The 21,257-nt window shown below is 37.3% G+C and overlaps 1 protein-coding gene across 1 annotated transcript in view; it reads left to right on the forward strand.

Annotated features, from left to right (window-relative positions):
* CR1L (complement C3b/C4b receptor 1 like) overlaps nt 1–21,257 on the forward strand; it is a 53,656-nt gene that overhangs the window by 23,152 nt on the left and 9,247 nt on the right. The window contains 2 exon segments of the mRNA XM_055583752.1: nt 19,775–20,050; nt 20,174–20,299. Of these exon segments, the coding sequence (XP_055439727.1) occupies nt 19,775–20,050; nt 20,174–20,299 (402 nt within the window).

The following is a 21,257-nucleotide window of genomic DNA, read 5'->3' on the forward strand; positions in this document are numbered from 1 at the left end:
AGTGCACCAGCCCCAAGCTTCCTGTATCCTGCATTGAACCTGGACTGGTGATTCATTTCTTATATGATATTATACATGTTTCAATGCCATTCTCCCAAATCATCCCCCTCCTCACTCTCCCACAGAGTCCAAAAGACTGTTCTATACATCTGTTTCTTTTGCTGTCTTGCATACAGTGTTATCATTACCATCTTTCTAAATTCCATATATATGCGTTGCTGCTGCTGCTGCTGCCAAGTCGCTTTAGTCGTGTCCAACTCTGTGCGACCCCATAGACGGCAGCCCACCAGGCTCCCCCGTCCCTGGGACTCTCCAGGCAAGAACACTGGAGTGGGTTGCCATTTCCTTCTCCAATGCATGAAAGTGAAAAGTGAAAGTGAAGTCACTCAGTCGTGTCCAACTCCTAGCTACCCCATGGACTGCAGACTACCAGGCTCCTCCATCCATGTGATTTGCCAGGCAAGAGTACTTGAGTGGGGTGCCATTTATACTGTATTGGTGTTTTTCTTTCTGGCTTACTTCACTCTGTATAATCGGCTCCAGTTTCATCCACCTCATTAGAACTGATTCAAATGTATTCTTTTTAATGGCTGAGTAATACTCCATTGTGTATATGTACCACAGCTTTCTTATCCATTCATCTGCTGATGGACATCTAGGTTGTTTTCATGTCCTGGCTATTATAAACAGTGCTGCAATGAACATTGGGGTACACGTGTCTCTTTCAATTCTGGTTTCCTCTGTGTGTATGCCTAGCAGTGGGATTGTTGGGTCGTATGGCAATTCTATTTCCAGTTTTTTAAGGAATCTCCACACTGTTCTCCATAGTGGCTGTACTAGTTTGCATTCCCACCAACAGTGTAAGAGGGTTCCCTTTTCTCCACACCCTCTCCAGCATTTATTACTTGTAGACTCTTGGATCACAGCCATTCTGACTGGCGTGAAATGGTACCTCATAGTGGTTTTGATTTGCATTTCTCTGATAATGAGTGATGTTAAGCATCTTTTCATGTGTTTGTTAGCCATCTATACGTCTTCTTTGGAGAAATGTCTATTTAATTCTTTGGCCCATTTTTTGATTGGGTCGTTTATTTTTCTGGAATTGAATTGGAGGCTAATTACTTTACAATATTGTATTGGTTTTGCCATACATCGACATGAACCTGCCTCGTGTGAACTCATGTTCCCCATCCTGAACCCCCCTCCCACCTCCCTCCCCATACCATCCCTCTGGCAATCTATAGATTCAATGCAATCCCTATCAAGCTACCAACGGTATTTTTTTCACAGAGCTAGAACAAATAATTTCACAATTTGTATGGAAATACAAAAAACCTCAAATAGCCAAAGCAATCTTGAGAAAGAAGAGTGGAACTGGAGGAATCAACCTGCCTGACTTCAGGCTCTACTACAAATCCACAGTCATTAAGACAGTATGGTACTGGGACAAAGACAGAAATATAGATCAATGGAACAAAATAGAAAGCCCAGAGATAAATCCATGCACCTATGGACACCTTATCTTTGACAAAGGAGGCAAGAATATACAACAGAGAAAAGACAATCTTTAACAAGTGGTGCTGGGACAACTGGTCAACCAGTTGTAAAAGAATAAAACTAGAACACTTTCTAACACCATACACAAAAATTAACTCAAAATGGATTAAAGATCTAAATGTATGACCAGAAACTATAAAACTCCTAGAGGAGAACATAGGCAAAACACTCTCCGACATACATCACAGCAGGATCCTCTATGACCCACCTGCCAGAATACTGGAAATAAAAGGAAAAATAAACAAATGGGACCTAATTAAAATCAAAAGCTTCTGCACAACAAAGGAAACTCTAAGCAAGGTGAAAAGACAGCCTTCAGAATGGGAGAAAATAATAGCAAATGAAGCAACTGACAAAGAATTAATCTCAAAAAATATACAAGCAACTCCTGCAGCTCAATTCCAGAAAAATAAATGAGTCAATCAAAAAAATGAGCCAAAGAACTAAATAGACATTCTTCCAAAGAAGACATACAGATGACTAACAAACACATGAAAAGATGCTCAACATCACTCATTATCAGAGAAATGGAAATCAAAACCACAATGAGGTATCATTTCATGCCCGTCAGAATGGCTGTTATCAAAAAGTCTAGAAGCAATAAATGCTGGAGAGGGTGTGGAGAAAAGGGAACCCACTTACAGTGTTGGTGGGAATGCAAACTAGTACAGCCACTATGGAGAAAAGTGTGGGGATTCCTTAAAAAACTAGAAATAGAACTATATAGACTTTTTATTGAAGTTTAACACATATATAGTAAGGCATACAATCTTATTCATTCAGTTCAATGAATCTTTACACAGTGACTCACCCATGTAAATAGAATTCAGATAATATATAGAACATTATCAACAGCTCAGGCTTCCTCTATTGCCCTTTCTAAGTTATTATCTTCCCAAGGTAACTATTATTCTGACTTCTATCACCAAAGTTTAGCTTTGCCTCCTCTTAAGTTTTATATAAAAGGGATCAAAAAATGTTTATTCTTGTGTTCAGCTTCTAATCAGTGTTATACTTAGGAGACTCATTCATGTAAGATTAATTGGATCTTTTCTGTTGCTCTATATTTCATTGTAAGAATTTAATTAATTTCAAAATTTAACTTTAAATATCAGCAGTATTTTTGCAAGTACATATGGAAATCTATATAAATTTGCAAATCTTTGTATATGTCCAAATCTATGCATGCAAAATGTACAAATTTTTTATATTTCTATATGTGGAATTGCTGAGTATAAACCCATTCAGTTTTAGTAGATACTGCCAAAAGATTTTATAAAATGGTTGTACAAATTTACACTCCTATCAGAAGCATATGAATTGTCCAGCTGCTCCACATCCTTGGAAACTATGATGAATGTGCAATCTAATTTATCACTCTTCATCTATTGAGATAATCATATGTTTCTCATTTATTGATATTTTCTATTGTACTGATTGATCATTAGAAAGCTAAAATTGAGTTACTAGAATAAATCCATCTTTCTAATAATGTGTTATAAATGATTGTTGTGTATGATGTGTGTGGTTGCTAATATTTTTACTGCAATATTTAACATTGGATTAATATTTCAAATTTGTCAATAAAAATTCTATTTGACCATTATACTATCCTTTATAAATACTTCTACATTCAATTTCTTAATATTTTGTTTAGAAAACTTGCATTCATGTTCTCAGGAGGTGTTGAACTCTATTTTTTTTTTTTTCTTTCTTTTAATGCCATTGTCAGTTTGGGGTATCAAGATTATGCTGGTCTTACAAAATGTTTTGGAAAGTATTCATTCTTTTCTATTCTCTTGAATTATTTATATAACAATATTATTTTTCTTTATATCCTTGGAATAATTCAGTAGTAAAGTAATCTGGATGGGAGTTTTTGTTATTAGGCTTTTAATTATTGATTTAACTTCTTCACTAGCCATGATCTTTTAAGATTTTTAATATCTTATTTAATAAGTTATGATAGGTTGTATTTTTCAATGAATATATTTCATTTACATTTGCTAAGCTATTGGTATAATATTGTTTATTATAGCTTCTTACTATGCTTTAATAGCTATGAGATATGTAGTGATATTCCTACTTTAATTCTTGCTAATGACAATATTTAACATTTACTTTTTCTTGATTATTTCTACTGAGTTTATCAAGATTTATTGAAAAACAACTTTTAATTTTCTAGAGTGTATAATTATTTTCTATTTTATTGACATGATTTATTAGTACCTTTCTGATACTTTCTTTGAGCTTAATTTGGTATTCTCTGTTCATTAATTCTTGATATACAAGCTTAGATACTTTTGTTTTTGACTCATTTTTTTATAAAAGATACATTTAACTTATAAATTTTTCTCAAAAATTTCTGTATTTGCATCTCACAATCTTTACATTTTCATTATCACTATATGAAAAAATTGCCTAATTTCCCTCTTGATCTCTTCTTCTATCAATAGTTTATTTAAAAGTGTGCTATATAATTTTCAAACACTTGGAGATTTTTTAGTTATTGATATTTTTGTTTAATTCTTTGAAATTTATTGAAAAATGTTTTATAGCCCCAAATATTGACAGTTTTGGAAAAATGTTATGTATGCCCTAGAAAAGAAGGTGTAGTTGTTTTATGACATTTTCTACAACTGTCTCTTAGGGAAATATGATTTACTATGCCTTTTTTAGTATAGTAAAAATACTGTAACCCGTACCCTTGAGTAGGCTCCTCAGACACGGGCCCAACAGTTCTGTGTGGTCAAGCATTGAGCTAACCTAATTAAAAGGTCACTACACCAGCACGTCCCCATTAACAGGCAGACCCACGTGCAAATCCTTCAGAGCAAGAGCTCTTTCTGTTTCCCAGACACGGGGCCTGGAAACTCTGGCCAGTTAAGGGATCTCCACGTCTGTGACCATTAGTTTATAATATAACCCCCATGTCCAAAGAGCCGTGGCTGCGTGGGTGCAGGAGGGCCTAGAGGAGCTATCACACATTGAAGGTCAGGAAGGACGGCAGTGAGGAGATACCCCTAGTCCAAGGTAAGGAGCAATGGCTGCGCTTTGCTGGAGCAGCCGTGAAGAGATACCCCATGCCCAAGATAAGTAAACCCAAGTAAGACGGTAGGTGTTGCAAGAGGGCATCAGAGGGCAGGCATACTGAAACCATACTCACAGAAAACTAGTCAATCTAATCACACTAGGACCACAGCCCTGTCTAACTCAATGAAATTAAGCCATGCCCTTGGGGCAACCCAAGATGGGTGGGTCATGGTGGAGAGATCTGACAGAATGTGGTCCACTGGAGAAGGGAATGGCAAACCACTTCAGTATTCTTGCCTTGAGAACCCCATGAACAGTGTGAAAAGGCAAAATGATAGGGTACTGAAGGAGAAACTTTCGAGGTCAGTAGGTGCCCAATATGCAACTGGAGATCAGTGGAGAAATAACTCCAGAAAGAATGAAGGGATGGAGCCAAAGCAAAAAGAATACCCAGCTGTGGATGTGACTGGTGATAGAATCAAGGTCTGATGCTGTAAAGAGCAATATTGCATAGGAACATGGAATGTCAGGTCCATGAATCAAGGCAAATTGGAAGTGGTCAAACAAGTGATGGCAAGACTGAATGTCGACATTCTAGGAATCAGCAAACTGAAATGGACTGGAATGGGTGAATTTAACTCAGATGACCGTTATATCTACTACTGAGGGCAGGAATCTCTCAGAAGAAAGGAATAGCCATCATGGTCAACAAAAGAGTCCAAAATGCAGTACTTGGATGCAATCTCAAAAACGACAGAATGATCTCTGTTCGTTTCCAAGGCAAACCAATCAATATCACAGTAATCTAAGTCTATGCCCCAACCAGTAACACTGAAGAAGCTGAAGTTGAACGGTTTTATGAAGACCTACAAGACCTTTTAGGACTAACACCCAAAAAAGATGTCCTTTTCATTACAGAGGACTGGAATGCAAAAGTAGGAAGTCAAGAAACACCTGGAGTAACAGGCAAATTTGGCCTTGGAATACGGAATGAAGCAGGGCAAAGACTAATAGAGTTTTGCCAAGAAAATGCACTGGTCATAACAAACACGGTCTTCCAACAATACAAGAGAACACTCTATACATGGACATCACCAGATGGTTAACACCAAAATCAGATTGATTATATTCTTTGCAACCAAAGATGGAGAAGCTCTATACAGTCAGCAAAAACAAGACCAGGAGCTGACTGTGGCTCAGACCATGAACTCCTTATTGCCAAATTCAGAAGACTTAAATTGAAGAAAGTAGGGAAAACCACTAGACCATTCAGGTATGACCTAAATCAAATCCCTTATGATTATACAGTGGAAGTGAGAAATAGATTTAAGGGCCTAGATCTGATAGATAGAGTGCCTGATGAACTATGGAATGAGGTTCGTGACATTGTACAGGAGACAGGGATCAAGCCCATCCCCATGGAAAAGAAATGCAAAAAAGCAAAATGGCTGTCTGGGGAGGTCTTACAAATAGCTGTGAAAAGAGGAGAAGTGAAAAGCAAAGGAGAAAAGGAAAGATATAAGCATCTGAATGCAGAGTTCCAAAGAATAGCAAGAAGAGATAAGAAAGCCTTCTTCAGTGATCAATGCAAATAAATAGAGGAAAACAACAGAATGGGAAAGACTAGAGATCTCTTCAAGAAAATCAGAGAAACCAAAGGAACATTTCATGCAAAGATTGCTCGATAAAGGACAGAAAAGGTATGGACGTAACAGAAGCAGAAGATATTAAGAAGAGATGGCAAGATTACACAAAAGAACTGTACAAAAAAGATCTTCACGACCCAGATAATCACAATGGTGTGATCACTAACCTAGAGTCAGACATGCTGGAATGTGAAGTCAAGTGGGCCTTAGAAAGCATCACTATGAACAAAGCTAGTGGAGGTGATGGAATTCCAGTTGAGCTATTCCAAATCCTGAAAGATGATGCTGTGAAAGTGCTGCACTCAATATGCCAGCACATCTGGAAAACTCAGCAGTGGCCACAGGACTGGAAAAGGTCAGTTTTCATTCCAATCCCAAAGAAAGGCAATGCCAAAGAATGCTCAAACTACCGCACAGTTGCACTCATCTCACATGCTAGTAAAGTAATGCTCAAAATTCTCCAAGCCAGGCTTCAGCAATATGTGAACCGTGAACTTTCTGAGGTTCAAGCTGGTTTTAGAAAAGGCAGAGGAACCAGAGATCAAATTGCCAACATCCAATGGATCATGGAAAAAGCAAGAGAGTTTCAGAAAAACATCTCTTTCTGCTTTTTGACTATGCCAAATCTGTTGACTGTTGGATCACAATAAACTGTGGAAAATTCTGAAAGAGATGGGAATGCCAGATCACCTGATCTGCCTCTTGAGAAATTTGTATGCAGGTCAGGAAGCAACAGTTAGAACTGGACATGGAACAACACACTGGTTTCAAATAGGAAAAGGAGTATGTCAAGGCTGTATATTGTCACCCTGTTTATTTAACTTCTATGCAGAATACATCATGAGAAACGCTGGGCTGGAAGAAACACAAGCTGGAATCAAGATTGCCAGGAGAAATATCAATAACCTCAGATATGCAGATGACACCACCCTTATGGCAGAAAGTGAAGAGGAACTAAAAAGCCTCTTGATGAAAGTGAAAGTGGAGAGTGAAAAAGTTGGCTTAAAGCTCAACATTCAGAAAACGAAGATCATGGCATCTGGTCCCATCACTTCATGGGAAATAGATGGGGGAACAGTGGAAACAGTGTCAGACTTTATTTTTCTGGGCTCCAAAATCGCTGCAGATGGTGACTGCAGCCATGAAATTAAAAGACGCTTACTCCTTGAAAGGAAAGTTATGACCAACCTAGATAGCATGTTCAAAAGCAGAGACATTACTTTGCCAACAAAAGTTCATCTAGTCAAGGCGATGGTTTTTCCAGTGGTGATGTATGGATGTGAGAGTTGGACTGTGAAGAAGGCTGAGCACCGAAGAATTGATGCTTTTGAACTGTGGTGTTGGAGAAGACTCTTGAGAGTCCCTTGGACTGCAAGGAGATCCAACCAGTCCATTCTGAAGATCAGCCCTGGGATTTCTTTGGAAGGAATGATGCTAAAGCTGAAAGTCCAGTACTTTGGCCACCTCATGCGAAGAGTTGACTCATTGGAAAAGACTCTGATGCTGGGAGGGATTGGGGGCAGGAGGAGAAGGGGACGACAGAGGATGAGATGTCTGGATGGCATCACTGACTCGATGGACATAAGTCTCAGTGAACTCCTGGAGTTGGTGATGGACAGGGAGACCTGGCGTGCTGCGATTCATGGGGTTACAAAGAGTCAGACACGATTGAGCAACTGATGTAATGTGATCTGATCTGATGCTTTTTTTTCTTTCCACTTGTATTCTCAGTTATTGAGAGGAATGTGTAAAATATATGTTACCTTTCTAGGACTGAGAAAACAAATTACCACAAATTTTGCTGTTGTTGTTCAGTTGCTAAGTCAGGTCTGACTTTTTCTGACCCCATGGACTGCAGCATGCCAGGCCTCCCTGTCTATCACTAACTGCCTGTGTTTACTCAAACTCATGTCCATTGAGTCGGTGATGTCATTCAACCATCTCATCCTCTGTCATCCCCATCTCTTCCTGCTTTCAATCTTGCCCAGCCTCAGGGTCTTTTCAAATGAGTCAGTTCTTTGCATCAGGTGGCCAAAGTATTGGAGCTTCAATTTCAGCTTCAGTCCTTTCAATGAATATTCAAGACTGATTTCCTTTAGGATGGCCTGCCTTGATCTCCTTACAGTCCAAGGGATTCTCAAGAGTCTTCTCCAACACCATAATTCAAAAGCATAAATTCTTCAGTGCTCAGCCTTATTTATGGTCCAACTCTCACATCCACACATGACTAAATGAAAAACCATAGCTTTGACTTTACAGACTGTTGTCGGCAAAGTAATGTCACTGCTTTTTAATGCTCTATCTAAGTTTGTCATGATTTTTCTTCCAAGGAGCATGCATCTTTTAATTTCATGGCTGCAGTCACTGTTGGAGTGATTTTGGAGCCCAAGAAAATAAAGTTTGTCACTATTTCCGTTGTTTTCCCATCTATTTGCCATGAAGTAATGGGACCAGATCCCATGATCTTAGTTTTTTTTTTTTTTTAATTTAATTTTAACTGGAGGTTAATTACTTTAAATATTGTGATAGTTTTTGCCATACATCAGCATGAATCAGTCATGGGTGCACATGTATTCCCCATTCTGAACCTGCCTCCCACCTCTTCCCCACCCCATCCCTCTGGATTGCGCTAGAGCACCAGCTTTGAGTGCCCTGCTTCGTGCATTGAACTTGCACTGGTCATCTATTTTACATATGGTAACATACACGTTTCAATGCTATCCTGTCAAATCATACCACCCTTACCTTCTCCCACATAGTCCAAAAGTCTGTTCTTTACATCTTTGCCTCTTTTGCTATCTTGCATATAGGCTCATTGCTACTGTTATTCTATATTCCATAAATATGTGTTAATATACTGTATTGGTGTTTCTCTTTCTGGCTTCACTCCGTATAACAGGCTCTAGTTTCATCCACCTTACTAGAACTGACTCAAATGCATGTTTTTTTTTTTTTTTTAATAACTGAGTGATATTCCATTATGTCTATGTACCACAACTTCCTTATCCATTCATCTGCCAATGAACATCTAGGTTGCTTCCATGTCCTAGCTATTGCAAACAGTGCTGCAATGAACGTTGGGGTGCATGTGTCTCTTTCAATTCTGGTTTCCTCAGTGTTTATGCCAACAGTGGGATTGCTGGGTTGTACGGCAGTTCTATTTCCAGTTTTTTAAGGAATCTCCATATTGTTCTTCTTAGTGGATGGACTAGTTTTCATTTCCACCAACAGTGTAAGAGGGTCCCCTTATTCCACAGCATCTCCAGGATTTATCGTTTATAGATTTTTTGATGGCAACCATTCTGAATTGTGTGAGATGGTACCTCATTGTGGTTTTGATTTGTATTTCTCCAATAATGAGTGATGCTGAGTATCTTTTCATGTGTTTATTATCCATATGTATCTCTTCTTTGGAGAAGTGTCTGTTTATTTCCTTGGCCCACTTTTTTTTAGGGTCATTAATTTTTCTGGTATTGAGCTGCTTGTATATTTTGGAGATTAATTCTTTGTCATTTGTTTCATTTGCTATTATTTTCTCCCATTCTGAAGGCTGTCTTTTCACCTTTCTTAAAGTTTCCTTCATTGTTCAAAAGCTTTTTAGTTTAGTTATGCCCCATTTGTTTACTTTGTTTTTTATTTCCATTATTCTGAATGGTGGCTCATAGAGGATCTTGCTGATATTTATATCAGGGAATGTTCTGCCTATGTTTTCCTCTAAGAATTTTATAGTTTCTGGTCTTACATTTAGATCTTTAATCGATTTTGAGTTTATTTTTTGTGTATGGTGTTAGAGAGTGTTCTAGTTTCATTCTTCTCAGGTGGTTGACCATGTTTCCCAGCGCTACTTGTTAAAGAGCTTGTCTTTTCTCCATTGTATATTTTTGCCTCCTTTTTCAAAGACAAGGTGCCCTTAGGTGCATGGATTTATCTCTGGGCTTTCTATTTTGTTCCATTGATCTAAATTTCTGGCTTTGTGCCAGTACCATACTGTCTTAATGACTGTAGCTTTGTAGTATAATCTGAAGTCAGAAAGGCTGATTCCTCGAGTTCCATTCTTCTTTCTCAAGATTGCTTTGGCTATTCGAGGTTTTTGTGTTTCCATACAAATTGCGAAATAATTTGTTCTAGTTCTTTGAAAAATACCCTTGTCAGCTTGGTAAGGATTGTGTTGAATCTATAGATTGTGTTGTACTCATTTTTCAGTATACTGATACTTCCAATCCTTGAACATAGTATATTTCTAAATCTATCTGTGTCATCTATGATTTCTTTCATCACTATTTTATACTTTTCTCTGTGTTATTTTATATCCTGCAATGTTACTATATTCATTGATTATCTCTAGTAGTTTTTAGTTGGTATCTTTAGGGTTTTCTAAGTAGGGGATCATGTGAAATGGTGAGAGTTTTACTTATTCTTTTCCAACTTGGATTCTTTTTATTTCTTTTTATTCTTTGATTGCTGTGGCTAGGAATTCCAAAACTATGTTGAATAGTAGTGGTAAGAGTGGGCATCCATGTCTTGTTCTTGATTTTAGAGGAAATGCTTTCAATTTTTTGCCATTGAGGATAATGTTTGCTGTGAGTTTGTCACACATGGCTTTTATTATGTTGAGGTATGTTCCTTCAAGTTGCCAACATCCGTTGGATCAATAAAAAAGCAAGAGAGTTCCAGAAAAACATCTATTTCTGTTTTATTGACTATGCCAAAACCTTTGTGTGGATCACAACAAACTGTGGAAAATTCTGAAAGAGATGGGACCTGACCTGCCTCTTGAGAAATCTGCATGCAGGTCAGGAAGCGACAGTTAGAACTAGACATGGAGCAACAGATTAGTTCCAAATTGGGAAAGGAGTACATCAAGGCTGTATATTGTCATCCTGTTATTTAACTTATATGCAGAGTACATCATGAGAAACACTGGGCTGCAGGAAGCACAAGCTGGAATCAAGATTGCTGGGAGAAATATAAATAACCTCAGATATGCAGATGACACCACCCTTATGGAAGAAAGAGAAGAACTAAAAAGCCTCTTGATGAAAGTGAAAGAGGAGAGTGAAAAAGTTGGCTTAAAACTCAATATTCAGAAAACTAAGATCATGGCATCTGGTCCCATCACTTCATGGCAAATAGATGGGGAAACAGTGGAAACAGTGAGATACTTTACTTTGGGGGGCTCCAAAATCACTAGAGATGGTGACTGCAGCCATGAAATTAAAAGATGTTTACTCCTTGGAAGGAAAGTTATGACCAATCTAGACAGCATATTAAAAAGCAGAGATATTACTTTGCCAACAAAGTTACATCTAGTCAAGGCTATGGTTTTTCCAGTAGTCATGTATGGATGTGAGAGTTAGACCATAAAGAAAGCTGAGCACTGAAGAATTGATGCTTTTGAACTGTGGTGCTGAAGAAGACTCTTGAGAGTCCCTTGGACAGCAAGAAGATCCAACCAGTCCATCCTAAAGGAAATCAGTCCTGAATATTCATTGGAAGGACTGATGCTGAAGCTATAACTCCAATACCTTGGCCACTTTATGTGAAGAACTGACTCCTTGGAAAAGACCACAATGCTGGGAAAGATTGAAGATGGGAGGAGAAGGGGACGAAAGAGAATGAGATGGTTGGATGGCACCACCGACTCAATGGAAAAGAATTTGAATAAACTCCAAAAGTTGGTGATGGATAGAGAGGCCTGGCGTGGACAGAGAGGCTTGGCATAGACAGAGAGACCTGGAGTTGTGCAGTCCATTGGGTCACAAAGAGTCAGACATTACTGAGTGACTGAACTGAATTGAATTGATGTTCCTTCTATGCCTGCTTTCTGGAGAGTTTTTGGTCATCAATGGGTGTTGAATTTTGTCATAGGCTTTCTCTGCATCTATTGAGATAATCATATGGTTTTTATCTTTCAGTTTGTTAATATGGTTTATCACAGTGATTTGGGAATATTGAAGAATCCTTGCATCTATGCATAAAATCTCACTTGGTCATGATGATCTTTTTAATATGTTGTTGGATTCTGTTTGCTAGAATTTTGTTGAGAATTGTTGCATTTTTGTTCACCAGTGATATTGGCCTATAGTTTTCTTTTTTGGTAGCAACTTTGTTTGGTTTTGGTATTAGGGTGATGGTGGCCTCATAGAATGAGTTTGGGAGTTCACCTTCCTCTGCAATTTTCTGGAAGAGTTTGATTAGGATAGGTGTTAGCTCTTCATTGAATTTTTAGTAGTATTCAATTGTGAAGCCCTCTGGTCCTGGGCTTTTGTTTGTTGGAAGATTTTTTGTTACAGTTTTGATTTCTGTGCTTATGGTGGGTTTGTTAAGATTTTCTATTTCTTCCTGGTTCAATTTTGGAAGGTTATACTTTTCTAAGAATTTGTCCATTTCTTCCAAGTTGTCCATTTTATTGGCATATAATTGCTTATAGTAGTTTCTTATGGGGAGAAGGAAACGGCAACCCACTCCAGTATTCTTGCCTAGAGAATCCCGTGGACAGAGGATCCTGGTGGGCTGCCATCTATGGGGTTGCACCGAGTTGGACACGACTGAAGTGACTTAGCATCAGCAGCAGCAGCAGCAGCTGAAGTCTCTTATGGTCTTTTGTATTTCTGTGTTGTCTGTTGTGATTTCTCTATTTTCATTTCTAATTTTATTGATTTGGTTCTTCTCCCCTTTTTTCTTGATGAGTCTGGCTAATGGTTTGTCTATTTTATTTATCTTCTCAAAGAACCAGCTTTCAGTCTTGTTGATTTTTATTATAGTCATCTTCATTTCTTTTTCATTCATTTCTGCTCTGATTTTTGTGATTTCTTTTCTTCTACTAACTTTGAACTTCTTCCGTTCTTTTTCTTGTTGATATAGGTGTAAAGTTAGGTTGTTTATTTGATGTTTCTCTTGTTTCTTGAGGTAAGCAGGTATTGCTATGACCCTCCCTATTGGCACTGTTTTTACTGAATCCGATAGGTTTTGGGTTGTCGTGTTTTCATTTTCATTCGTTTCTACACATATTTTGATTTCCTTTTTGATTTATTCCATGATCTGTTGGTCATTCAGAAGCATTTTGTTTAGGCTCTATACGTTTGTGTTTTTAATAGTCTTTTTTTTTTCCTGTAGTTGACATCTAATCTTACCACATTGTGATCAGAAAAGCTGCTTGAAATGATTTCAAATTTTAAAAAAATTTACCAAGGCTAGATTTATGGCCCAGAATATGATCTATCCTGGAGAATGTTCCTTGTGCCCTTGAGAAAAAGGTGAAATCCTTTTTTTTTAAGGGGGTGAAAAGCCCTGCAGATATCAATTAGGTCTAACCAGTCCATTGTATCATTTAAAAGCTCGTGTTTCATTGCTAATTTTCTGTTTGGTTGATCTATGCATAGGTGTAAGTGGGATATTAAAGTCTCCCACTATTATTGTGTTACTGTAATTTTCCCTTTCATACTTGTTAGCATTTGCCTTACATATTGTGGTGCTCCTATGTTGGGTGCATATATCTTTATAATTGTTACATCTTCTTCTTGAATTGATCCTTTGATCATCATGTAGTGTCTTTCTTTGTCTCTTAACATGATCTTTATTTCAAAGTCTATTTTATCTGATAGGAGTATTGCTACCCCTGCTTTCTTTTAGTCTAATTTGCATGAAATATCTTTTTGCAGCCCCACACTTTCAGTCTGTATATGTACCTAGGTTTGAGGTGGGTCTCCTGTAGATGGCATATATAGGGGTCTTGTTTTTGTATGCATTCAGCCAGTCTTTTCATTTTGGTTGGAGCATTTAACCCATTTACATTTAAGGTAATTATTGATAAGTATGATCCCATTACCATTTACTTTGTTGCTTTGGGTTTGTTTTTATAAACCTTTAGTCTTTCCTGTCTAGAGAAGATCCTTTAGCATCTGTTGAAGAGCTGGTTTGGTGGTGCTGAATTCTCTCAACTTTTAGTTGTCTGTAAAGCTTCTGATTTCTCTTTCATATCTGAATGAGATCCTTGCTGGGTAGAGTGATCTTGATTGTAAATTTTTCTCTTTCATCACTTTAAGTATGTCCTTCCATTCCTTTCTGGCCTGAACAGTTTCTATTGAAAAATAAGCTGTTATCCTTATGGGGATCCACTTGTGTGTTATTTGTTGCTTTTCACGTTCTGCTTTTAATATTTACTCTGTGCTTAATTTTTATTAGTTTGATTAATATGTTTCTTGGGGTGTTTTGCCTTTGGTTTATCTATTTGAGACTCTCGGGTTTCTTGGGTTTGGTTGGCTATTTCCCTCTCCCTAAAATGGAGAGGGAAATAGCCTCATATATTTATCTCATGCCCTTTCTTTTTGTTTTCTTCTTCTGGGACACCTATGATTCGAATGTTGGGGCATTTAACATTGTCCCAGAGGTCTCTGAGGTTGTCCTCATTTCTTTTAATTCTTTTTTTCTTTTTTTTTCCTCTCTGCTTAACTTATTTCCACCATTTTATCTTCCACGTCACTTATCCTCTCTTCTGCTTCAGCTCTTCTACTATTGGCTCCCTCCAGAGTGCTTTTAATCTCAGCTATTGCAGTATTTATTATTGATTAATCTTCATAATTTCTTCCAGGTTCTTGTTAAACATTTCTTGCATCTTCTCAGTGCTCGTCTCTGGTCTGTTTATCTGTAACTCCATTTTGTTTTCAAGATTTTGGATCATCTTTACTATCACTATTCTGAATTCTTTTCAGGTAGACTTCCTATCTCCTGTTCTTTCGTTTGGTTTGTTGGGTTTTTATCATGTTACTTAACCTGCTGAATATTTCTCTGCCCTTTCACTTTGTTTAGATTGCTGTGTTTGTGGTACACTTTCTGCAGTCTGGGAGTTCATGGTTAATCTTAATTGTGGAATCTGCTCCCTGTGGGTGGGGTTGGACCAGTGGGGTGTCAACACTTTCTGTTTGGAGGAGCTTGCATCTGTGTTCTAGTGGGTGGAGGTGGATCTCTTCTCTCTGGAGTGCAATGAAATGTCCAATGGTGAGTTTTGGGGTGTCTATGTGTTTGGGATGGTTTTGGGCAGCCTTTCTCTTAATGCTCGGGGTTGTGTTCCTGTTTTGCTGAAGAATTAGCATGGTGTGTCTTGCACTGGAACTTGTTGGCTCTTGGGTGGAGCTTGGTTTCAGTGTAGGTATGGAGACTTTTGAGTGAGCTCTTGTCTATTAACATCCTCTGGAGTCAGGAGTTTTCTGATGTTCTAAAGTTCTGGAGTTAAGCCTTCTGTCTCTGGCTTTCTGGCTTTCAGTCTTTTTCTTATAGTAGCCCTAAGACCACTCCTTTTGAAAAGATTGAGTTGCTTTTCTGGGTGCCTGGTGTCCTCCACCAGCATTCAGAAGTTGTTTTGTGGAATTTGCTCAACATTCAAATGATCTTTTGATGAATTTTTGGGGAGAAAGTGGTCTCCCTGTCCTATTCCTCTGTCATCTTGGGAATGCTCCAGATCTTAGTTTTTTGAATGTTTAGTTTTATGCCAGCTTTTCCATTCTCCTCTTCACCTTTATCTCAAGGCTCTTCAGTTCCTCTTCACTTTCTGCTGTAAGGGCGGTTTCATCTGCATATCTGAGGTTATTGATATTTTCTTCTGGCAATCTTGATTTCAGCTTATGTTTCATCCAGCCTGGCATTTCACATGATGTACTCTGCATATAAGTTAAATAAGCAGTGTGGCAGTAAATAGCCTTGATGTGCTACTTTCCTAATTTGGAACCATCCTGTTGTTCCATGTCCAGTTCTACCTGTTGCTTCTTGACCTGCATACAGGTTTCTCAAGAGACAGGTAAAGTGGTCTGGTATTCCCACTTCTTGAAGAATTTTCCAGTTTGTTGTGATCCACACAGTCAAAGCCTTTAGTGTAGTCAAATTTAATAGGTTAAAATGAAAATTTTTTCTCACAGTTCAAAATCCAGAAGTTTAAAATCAACATGTCAACAGGATTGATTCCTTTTCCTGGGAGGAAAAAAAAAAAAAAATGTCCTATCCCCTCTTTCCTACCTGTGGTGGTTGATGCAATCCTTGGCATTCCTTCACTTACAGATATATTTCTCCACTATTTGCTTCCATTGCACATGCTTTCCTCTGTGTATATCTACCCTTCTCTTCTCTTACAAGCTCTCTTTAGATTGAAGATCCACTCTGTTAATCCAAGTTGATCTCATTTCAAGATTCTTTACTTAATTATGTCTTCAAAGACTCTTTTTCCAAACAAATCCTCATTCACAAGTTCCATGGATTTGGACATGAAATATCTTTTTAGGGAGTTGCCATTCAAACCACTATGATTACTGAATATGACTAGATTTGTCTATCTCTATTATTTTGCCTTCTTGCTGAATTGACTCTTTTATCATAATGAAATGTCCCTCTTTACCTTTCATAATATTTCTTTCATTAAAACCTATTTTTTATAATATTAATATAGAAATATTGACCTTTCTTTTCTGATTTATATTACATATGCTTCAAATCTTTTACTTTCATCCATTCTTTGTCATACATTTAAAATTTATCAGGGGATACCCTGGAAGTTCAGAGGTTAGGACTATTTACTCTCACTGCTGAGAGCCTGAGTTCAATCCCTGGTCAGGAAACTAAGTAAGAGCTTGCAAGCTGCCCAGCATGGCCAAAAATAAATAAAAATAAAATAAAATTTATCTCTTGTAAACATCATATACTCAGATTTTGTTGTTTCATTCACTCTGAAAATCTTTGCCTCTAATTGAAATGCTTAGAATATTTCAAATTAACATAGTTACTTATATAGTAAAGTTTAAGTCTAGCATCCCTGTTATTTATTTTTTGTTTAAGTTTTTCCTTTATTCTTCCTAACATTTTTAAATTAATCATTTTTATTACCCTATTTTTTCTCCTCAAGCAAATTTTGTGATTTTATTTATTTGTATATTTTATTTATTATCCTAGAGACTGCAATATAGATCCTTGATTTATTATAATTGAATTTATCTTAATTATAACCTATTATAATTATATAATCTATTATAAATAATGATTTTACCACATCCAAAACAATGCAAGAACCCATAGCAATCTTAACTCCATTTATGTCCTCCTGCCATTTCCTACTATTTTTTACATACATTTTGTATCTCATGAGACATTATAGTTGCTGCTTTTATAAAAGTGGTATTTATTTATATTTATCCACATGTTAACTCTGTTATACTTCTTCCATATTGCATTTCTATCAGTTCTATGTGACACTATTTTCCTTCAGCCTAAAGAATAATTTTTAAGCATTTCTGTATTATAAGTCTTCTGGCAATAAAGGTTTTAAACATTATTCTAAGTATGATTCCTTTGAAAGTTATCCTCTCTGTTTTCTGACTGCTTTTAAAATTACTTCTGATATTTTACAATATTAATAATGCATCTAGGTAGGGATTTCTTTGTATTTGTTTTTTTGGGGTTTGTATTGTGTCTTGAATTTGTGGTTCGATGTCTTTCAACAGTTTTGGAAAAATCTCTATCATTATTTCTTCACATGTTGTTTATGCACTATTATCTCTCTCCCTTCGTTGTGGGATGCCTTATTTTTCTATCTTAAACATGTGCTTATCCTTATTCCTCTATTCTACAAGACTGTTACTCTCCTGTCTGTATTTAGGTTTCTTTTGTTGCCCTATGTTCTTGATGTTTTCTTCTATTCTAATTTCCAATGATTAAATTTTCAACTGTATATAAACTGCCACTAATCTTATCCAAATTCAGAATTTCAGTTAACTGCATTTTATAATTGTAGAACTTTTATTAGGTTCTTTCAAAATTTGCCCTGTCACTTCAATTGTTTTTAATTTTTACCAAAAATTTCCATTTTGTGTATTTTATCCTTTATTAGTAATAGTGATATAATTTTTTCAAATCTGATAACAAAAATTCCAATATCTGGAGTCCTGATGGGTCAGTTTCTATTGTCAGTGACTGTGCTAGGTTTTGTTCTTGTTATTTTACTTGTTCAAGTACCTGGTTACCTTTAATTGTGTATCAGGAATGATATTTGCAAGCTTTTCTGTAGAAATAAATTCAAGGTTTTGGATGACTAATATTCTTCCAGAGAGGGATTTTATTGTTGCTGTTGTTCCTGCCAGGTACCTGGGGACCCTAGCAATCTGACTTTAATTCAATTTCAAAAACTAATTTTTCTGGGCCACCAGTGCCTGAAGAATAATTCCAATAATCTTGAGTCACAGAGCCTGGTTTTTTAAAGTCTCAGTACATATCAAGAGATATTAATAAAATTTCTAATTTGAAGGCCCTGAACTGCAATTTTTGTCCTTTGACTGAAAGTGAAAGTGAAAGTCGTTCAGTTGTGTCTGACTCTTTGGGACCCCATGGACTATACAGTCCAGGGAATTCTCTAGGCCAGAATACTGGAGTGGGTAGTCTTTCCTTTCTCTAGGGGATCATCCCAACCCAGGGATTAAGCCCAGGTCTCCCACATTGCAGGCGGGTTCTTTACCAGCTAAGCCACAAGGGAAGCCCATGAATACTGGAGTGGGTAGCCTATCCCTTCTCCAGCAGATCTTCCCGACCCAGGAATGGAACTGAGGTCTCCCATGTTGCAGGTGGATTCTTTACCAACTGAGCTTTCAGGGAAGCCCTGATATCAGGAAAGCCTTTGACTCAATAAGCCTATCAAATGCCCCCTCCTGAATCAACTAATTTTCCCAAGGGAAAAGCAGCTCAAATGCTAGATTCTTTCCTGGATTTTTATCTTCTATGAGACCATAGTCCCTCATTTGTTAGCACTCTAATACATATTTTATATTTTTGCAGCATTTCTAGTTTTTCTCCAGAGGTAAGTGGGAAATGGGTGGAGAGATAATTGATGTCAATTATTGAAAGTACCAGAAGCAAAAACTTCCTTAAGAATTTTCATTATTAATTTTGTTTTAGAAATTTGGTTGATGTTATTTATTCCAGTTATATAGTGTTAGAAAAATACAACTTTTTCCATGTCCGCTCATGTGTTATGTCCTACTTTTACATTTAAAACTGTGTCTGACATTTCTTGAAGGCTACTATGTGGTCACATTTACAGGGGTACACTATTATGAAATCAAACTTAGGCTTGATAAAATGAATTGGTAAGTTTTATCCTTTGTATCTTGTGAAACATTCAAAATTACATTTAGAAGTATATACTACATGAAACTATGATATAACTTTTTTGTGAATTTTTTTTTCTATTTTTACAAGTTTCTTGGTCTATACCATTTTTCTATATCCACTTTAGTGAATATTAGTAATTTATATTTCTATTTACATCATTTAGATTTTCAAAATATTTAGCATAGTCTACAGCTTCATAAATCTTCTCATGCTTACCCAAATATACTCAAATTGTATTTAGGCATGACCATGTAAATTAAAACTTTGTAAAAGCTTATCTAGGTTAGCAAAGATTCAAATCTAATAATAAAGGTAAAATAAAGATAGTTACCATTTAGTGACTCATTTGATTTCTCTCAATAGTCATTTTAATTCACTGCTTTCCATTTCCCTAGGCATTCTTTGTGGGCCACTCCCAGGCATTACCAATGGAGATTTCAATAGCGCCAACAGGGAATATTTTAAGTATGAAACAGTGGTGACGTACCACTGCAATCTTGGAGAGAGAAGGCAAAAGCTGACTGACCTCATGGATGAACTGTCAATATATTGCAACAGCGAAGACAATCAAGTGGGCATCTGGAGCAGACTTCCCCTTCAGTGCATTATATCTAATAAATGCACACCTCTAGCCATTGAAAATTTAATAAAGATGTCTGAGAACAATGGGCGTGAGTCTGAGTGAACTCCAGGAGTTGGTGATGGACAGGGAGGCCTGGTGTGCTGCGATTCATGGGGTCGCAAAGAGTCGGACATGACTGAGTGACTGAACTAAACTGAACTGACAACAAAAGTTTTTTTTTTCTTATATGAAATCATGAGTTTTATGCGTCAGTCTGGCTTTACCATGAAAGGACTCTCCATTGTTCATTTTCAGGCCCAAAATATGTGGGAATTGGAGCTGCTCAGTTGCTCCAGGGGTGAGTCTGACTGAGGCCATGAAGGTGCCTACAAATGACACGAGTTGTAGGAGGCTAAGGAGATTTGTTCTTGTCCTGGGGAGGGGAGGGAAGATGTGTAATGAGCAGTGTGTAAGAGTACATTTTCTTGGGAGGAAACATGAAATAAAGCAGGTATGTGCATATGTGTACATGTTCAAACTCAGAAGCAAAGATAAATCAGGGCAAAGAATGCACAATCTCCTTGCGATTTTTATAAACAAATGTTCTGCACATATCACCACTGATACTCTCTATAATCTTTCAGTTACTTCTTTTAAGTTAAAATAATATTTAAAAAAAAATGCATTGGTTACTCTTGAGTACTGTAAGTGCTAATACATAATGAGTCCTCTTGTTAAGCACCATTATGTAATCTAAGTGAAGTGAAAGTGAAAGTCGCTCGGTGTCCAACTCTTTGCGACCCATGGACTATACAGTCCAGGGAATTCTCTAGGCCAGAATACTGGAGTGGGTAGTCTTTCCTTTCTCTAGGGGATCATCCCAACCCAGGGATTAAGCCCAGGTCTCCCACATTGCAGGCGGGTTCTTTACCAGCTAAGCCACAAGGGAAGCCCATGAATACTGGAGTGGGTAGCCTATCCCTTCTCCAGCAGATCTTCCCGACCCAGGAATGGAACTGAGGTCTCCCATGTTGCAGGTGGATTCTTTACCAACTGAGCTTTCAGGGAAGCCCTGATATCAGGAAAGCCTTTGACTCAATAAGCCTATCAAATGCCCCCTCCTGAATCAACTAATTTTCCCAAGGGAAAAGCAGCTCAAATGCTAGATTCTTTCCTGGATTTTTATCTTCTATGAGACCATAGTCCCTCATTTGTTAGCACTCTAATACATATTTTATATTTTTGCAGCATTTCTAGTTTTTCTCCAGAGGTAAGTGGGAAATGGGTGGAGAGATAATTGATGTCAATTATTGAAA

Source organism: Bubalus kerabau, chromosome 5 (assembly GCF_029407905.1).
Source record: "Bubalus kerabau isolate K-KA32 ecotype Philippines breed swamp buffalo chromosome 5, PCC_UOA_SB_1v2, whole genome shotgun sequence".
NCBI classification, from domain to species: Eukaryota; Metazoa; Chordata; class Mammalia; order Artiodactyla; family Bovidae; genus Bubalus; species Bubalus kerabau.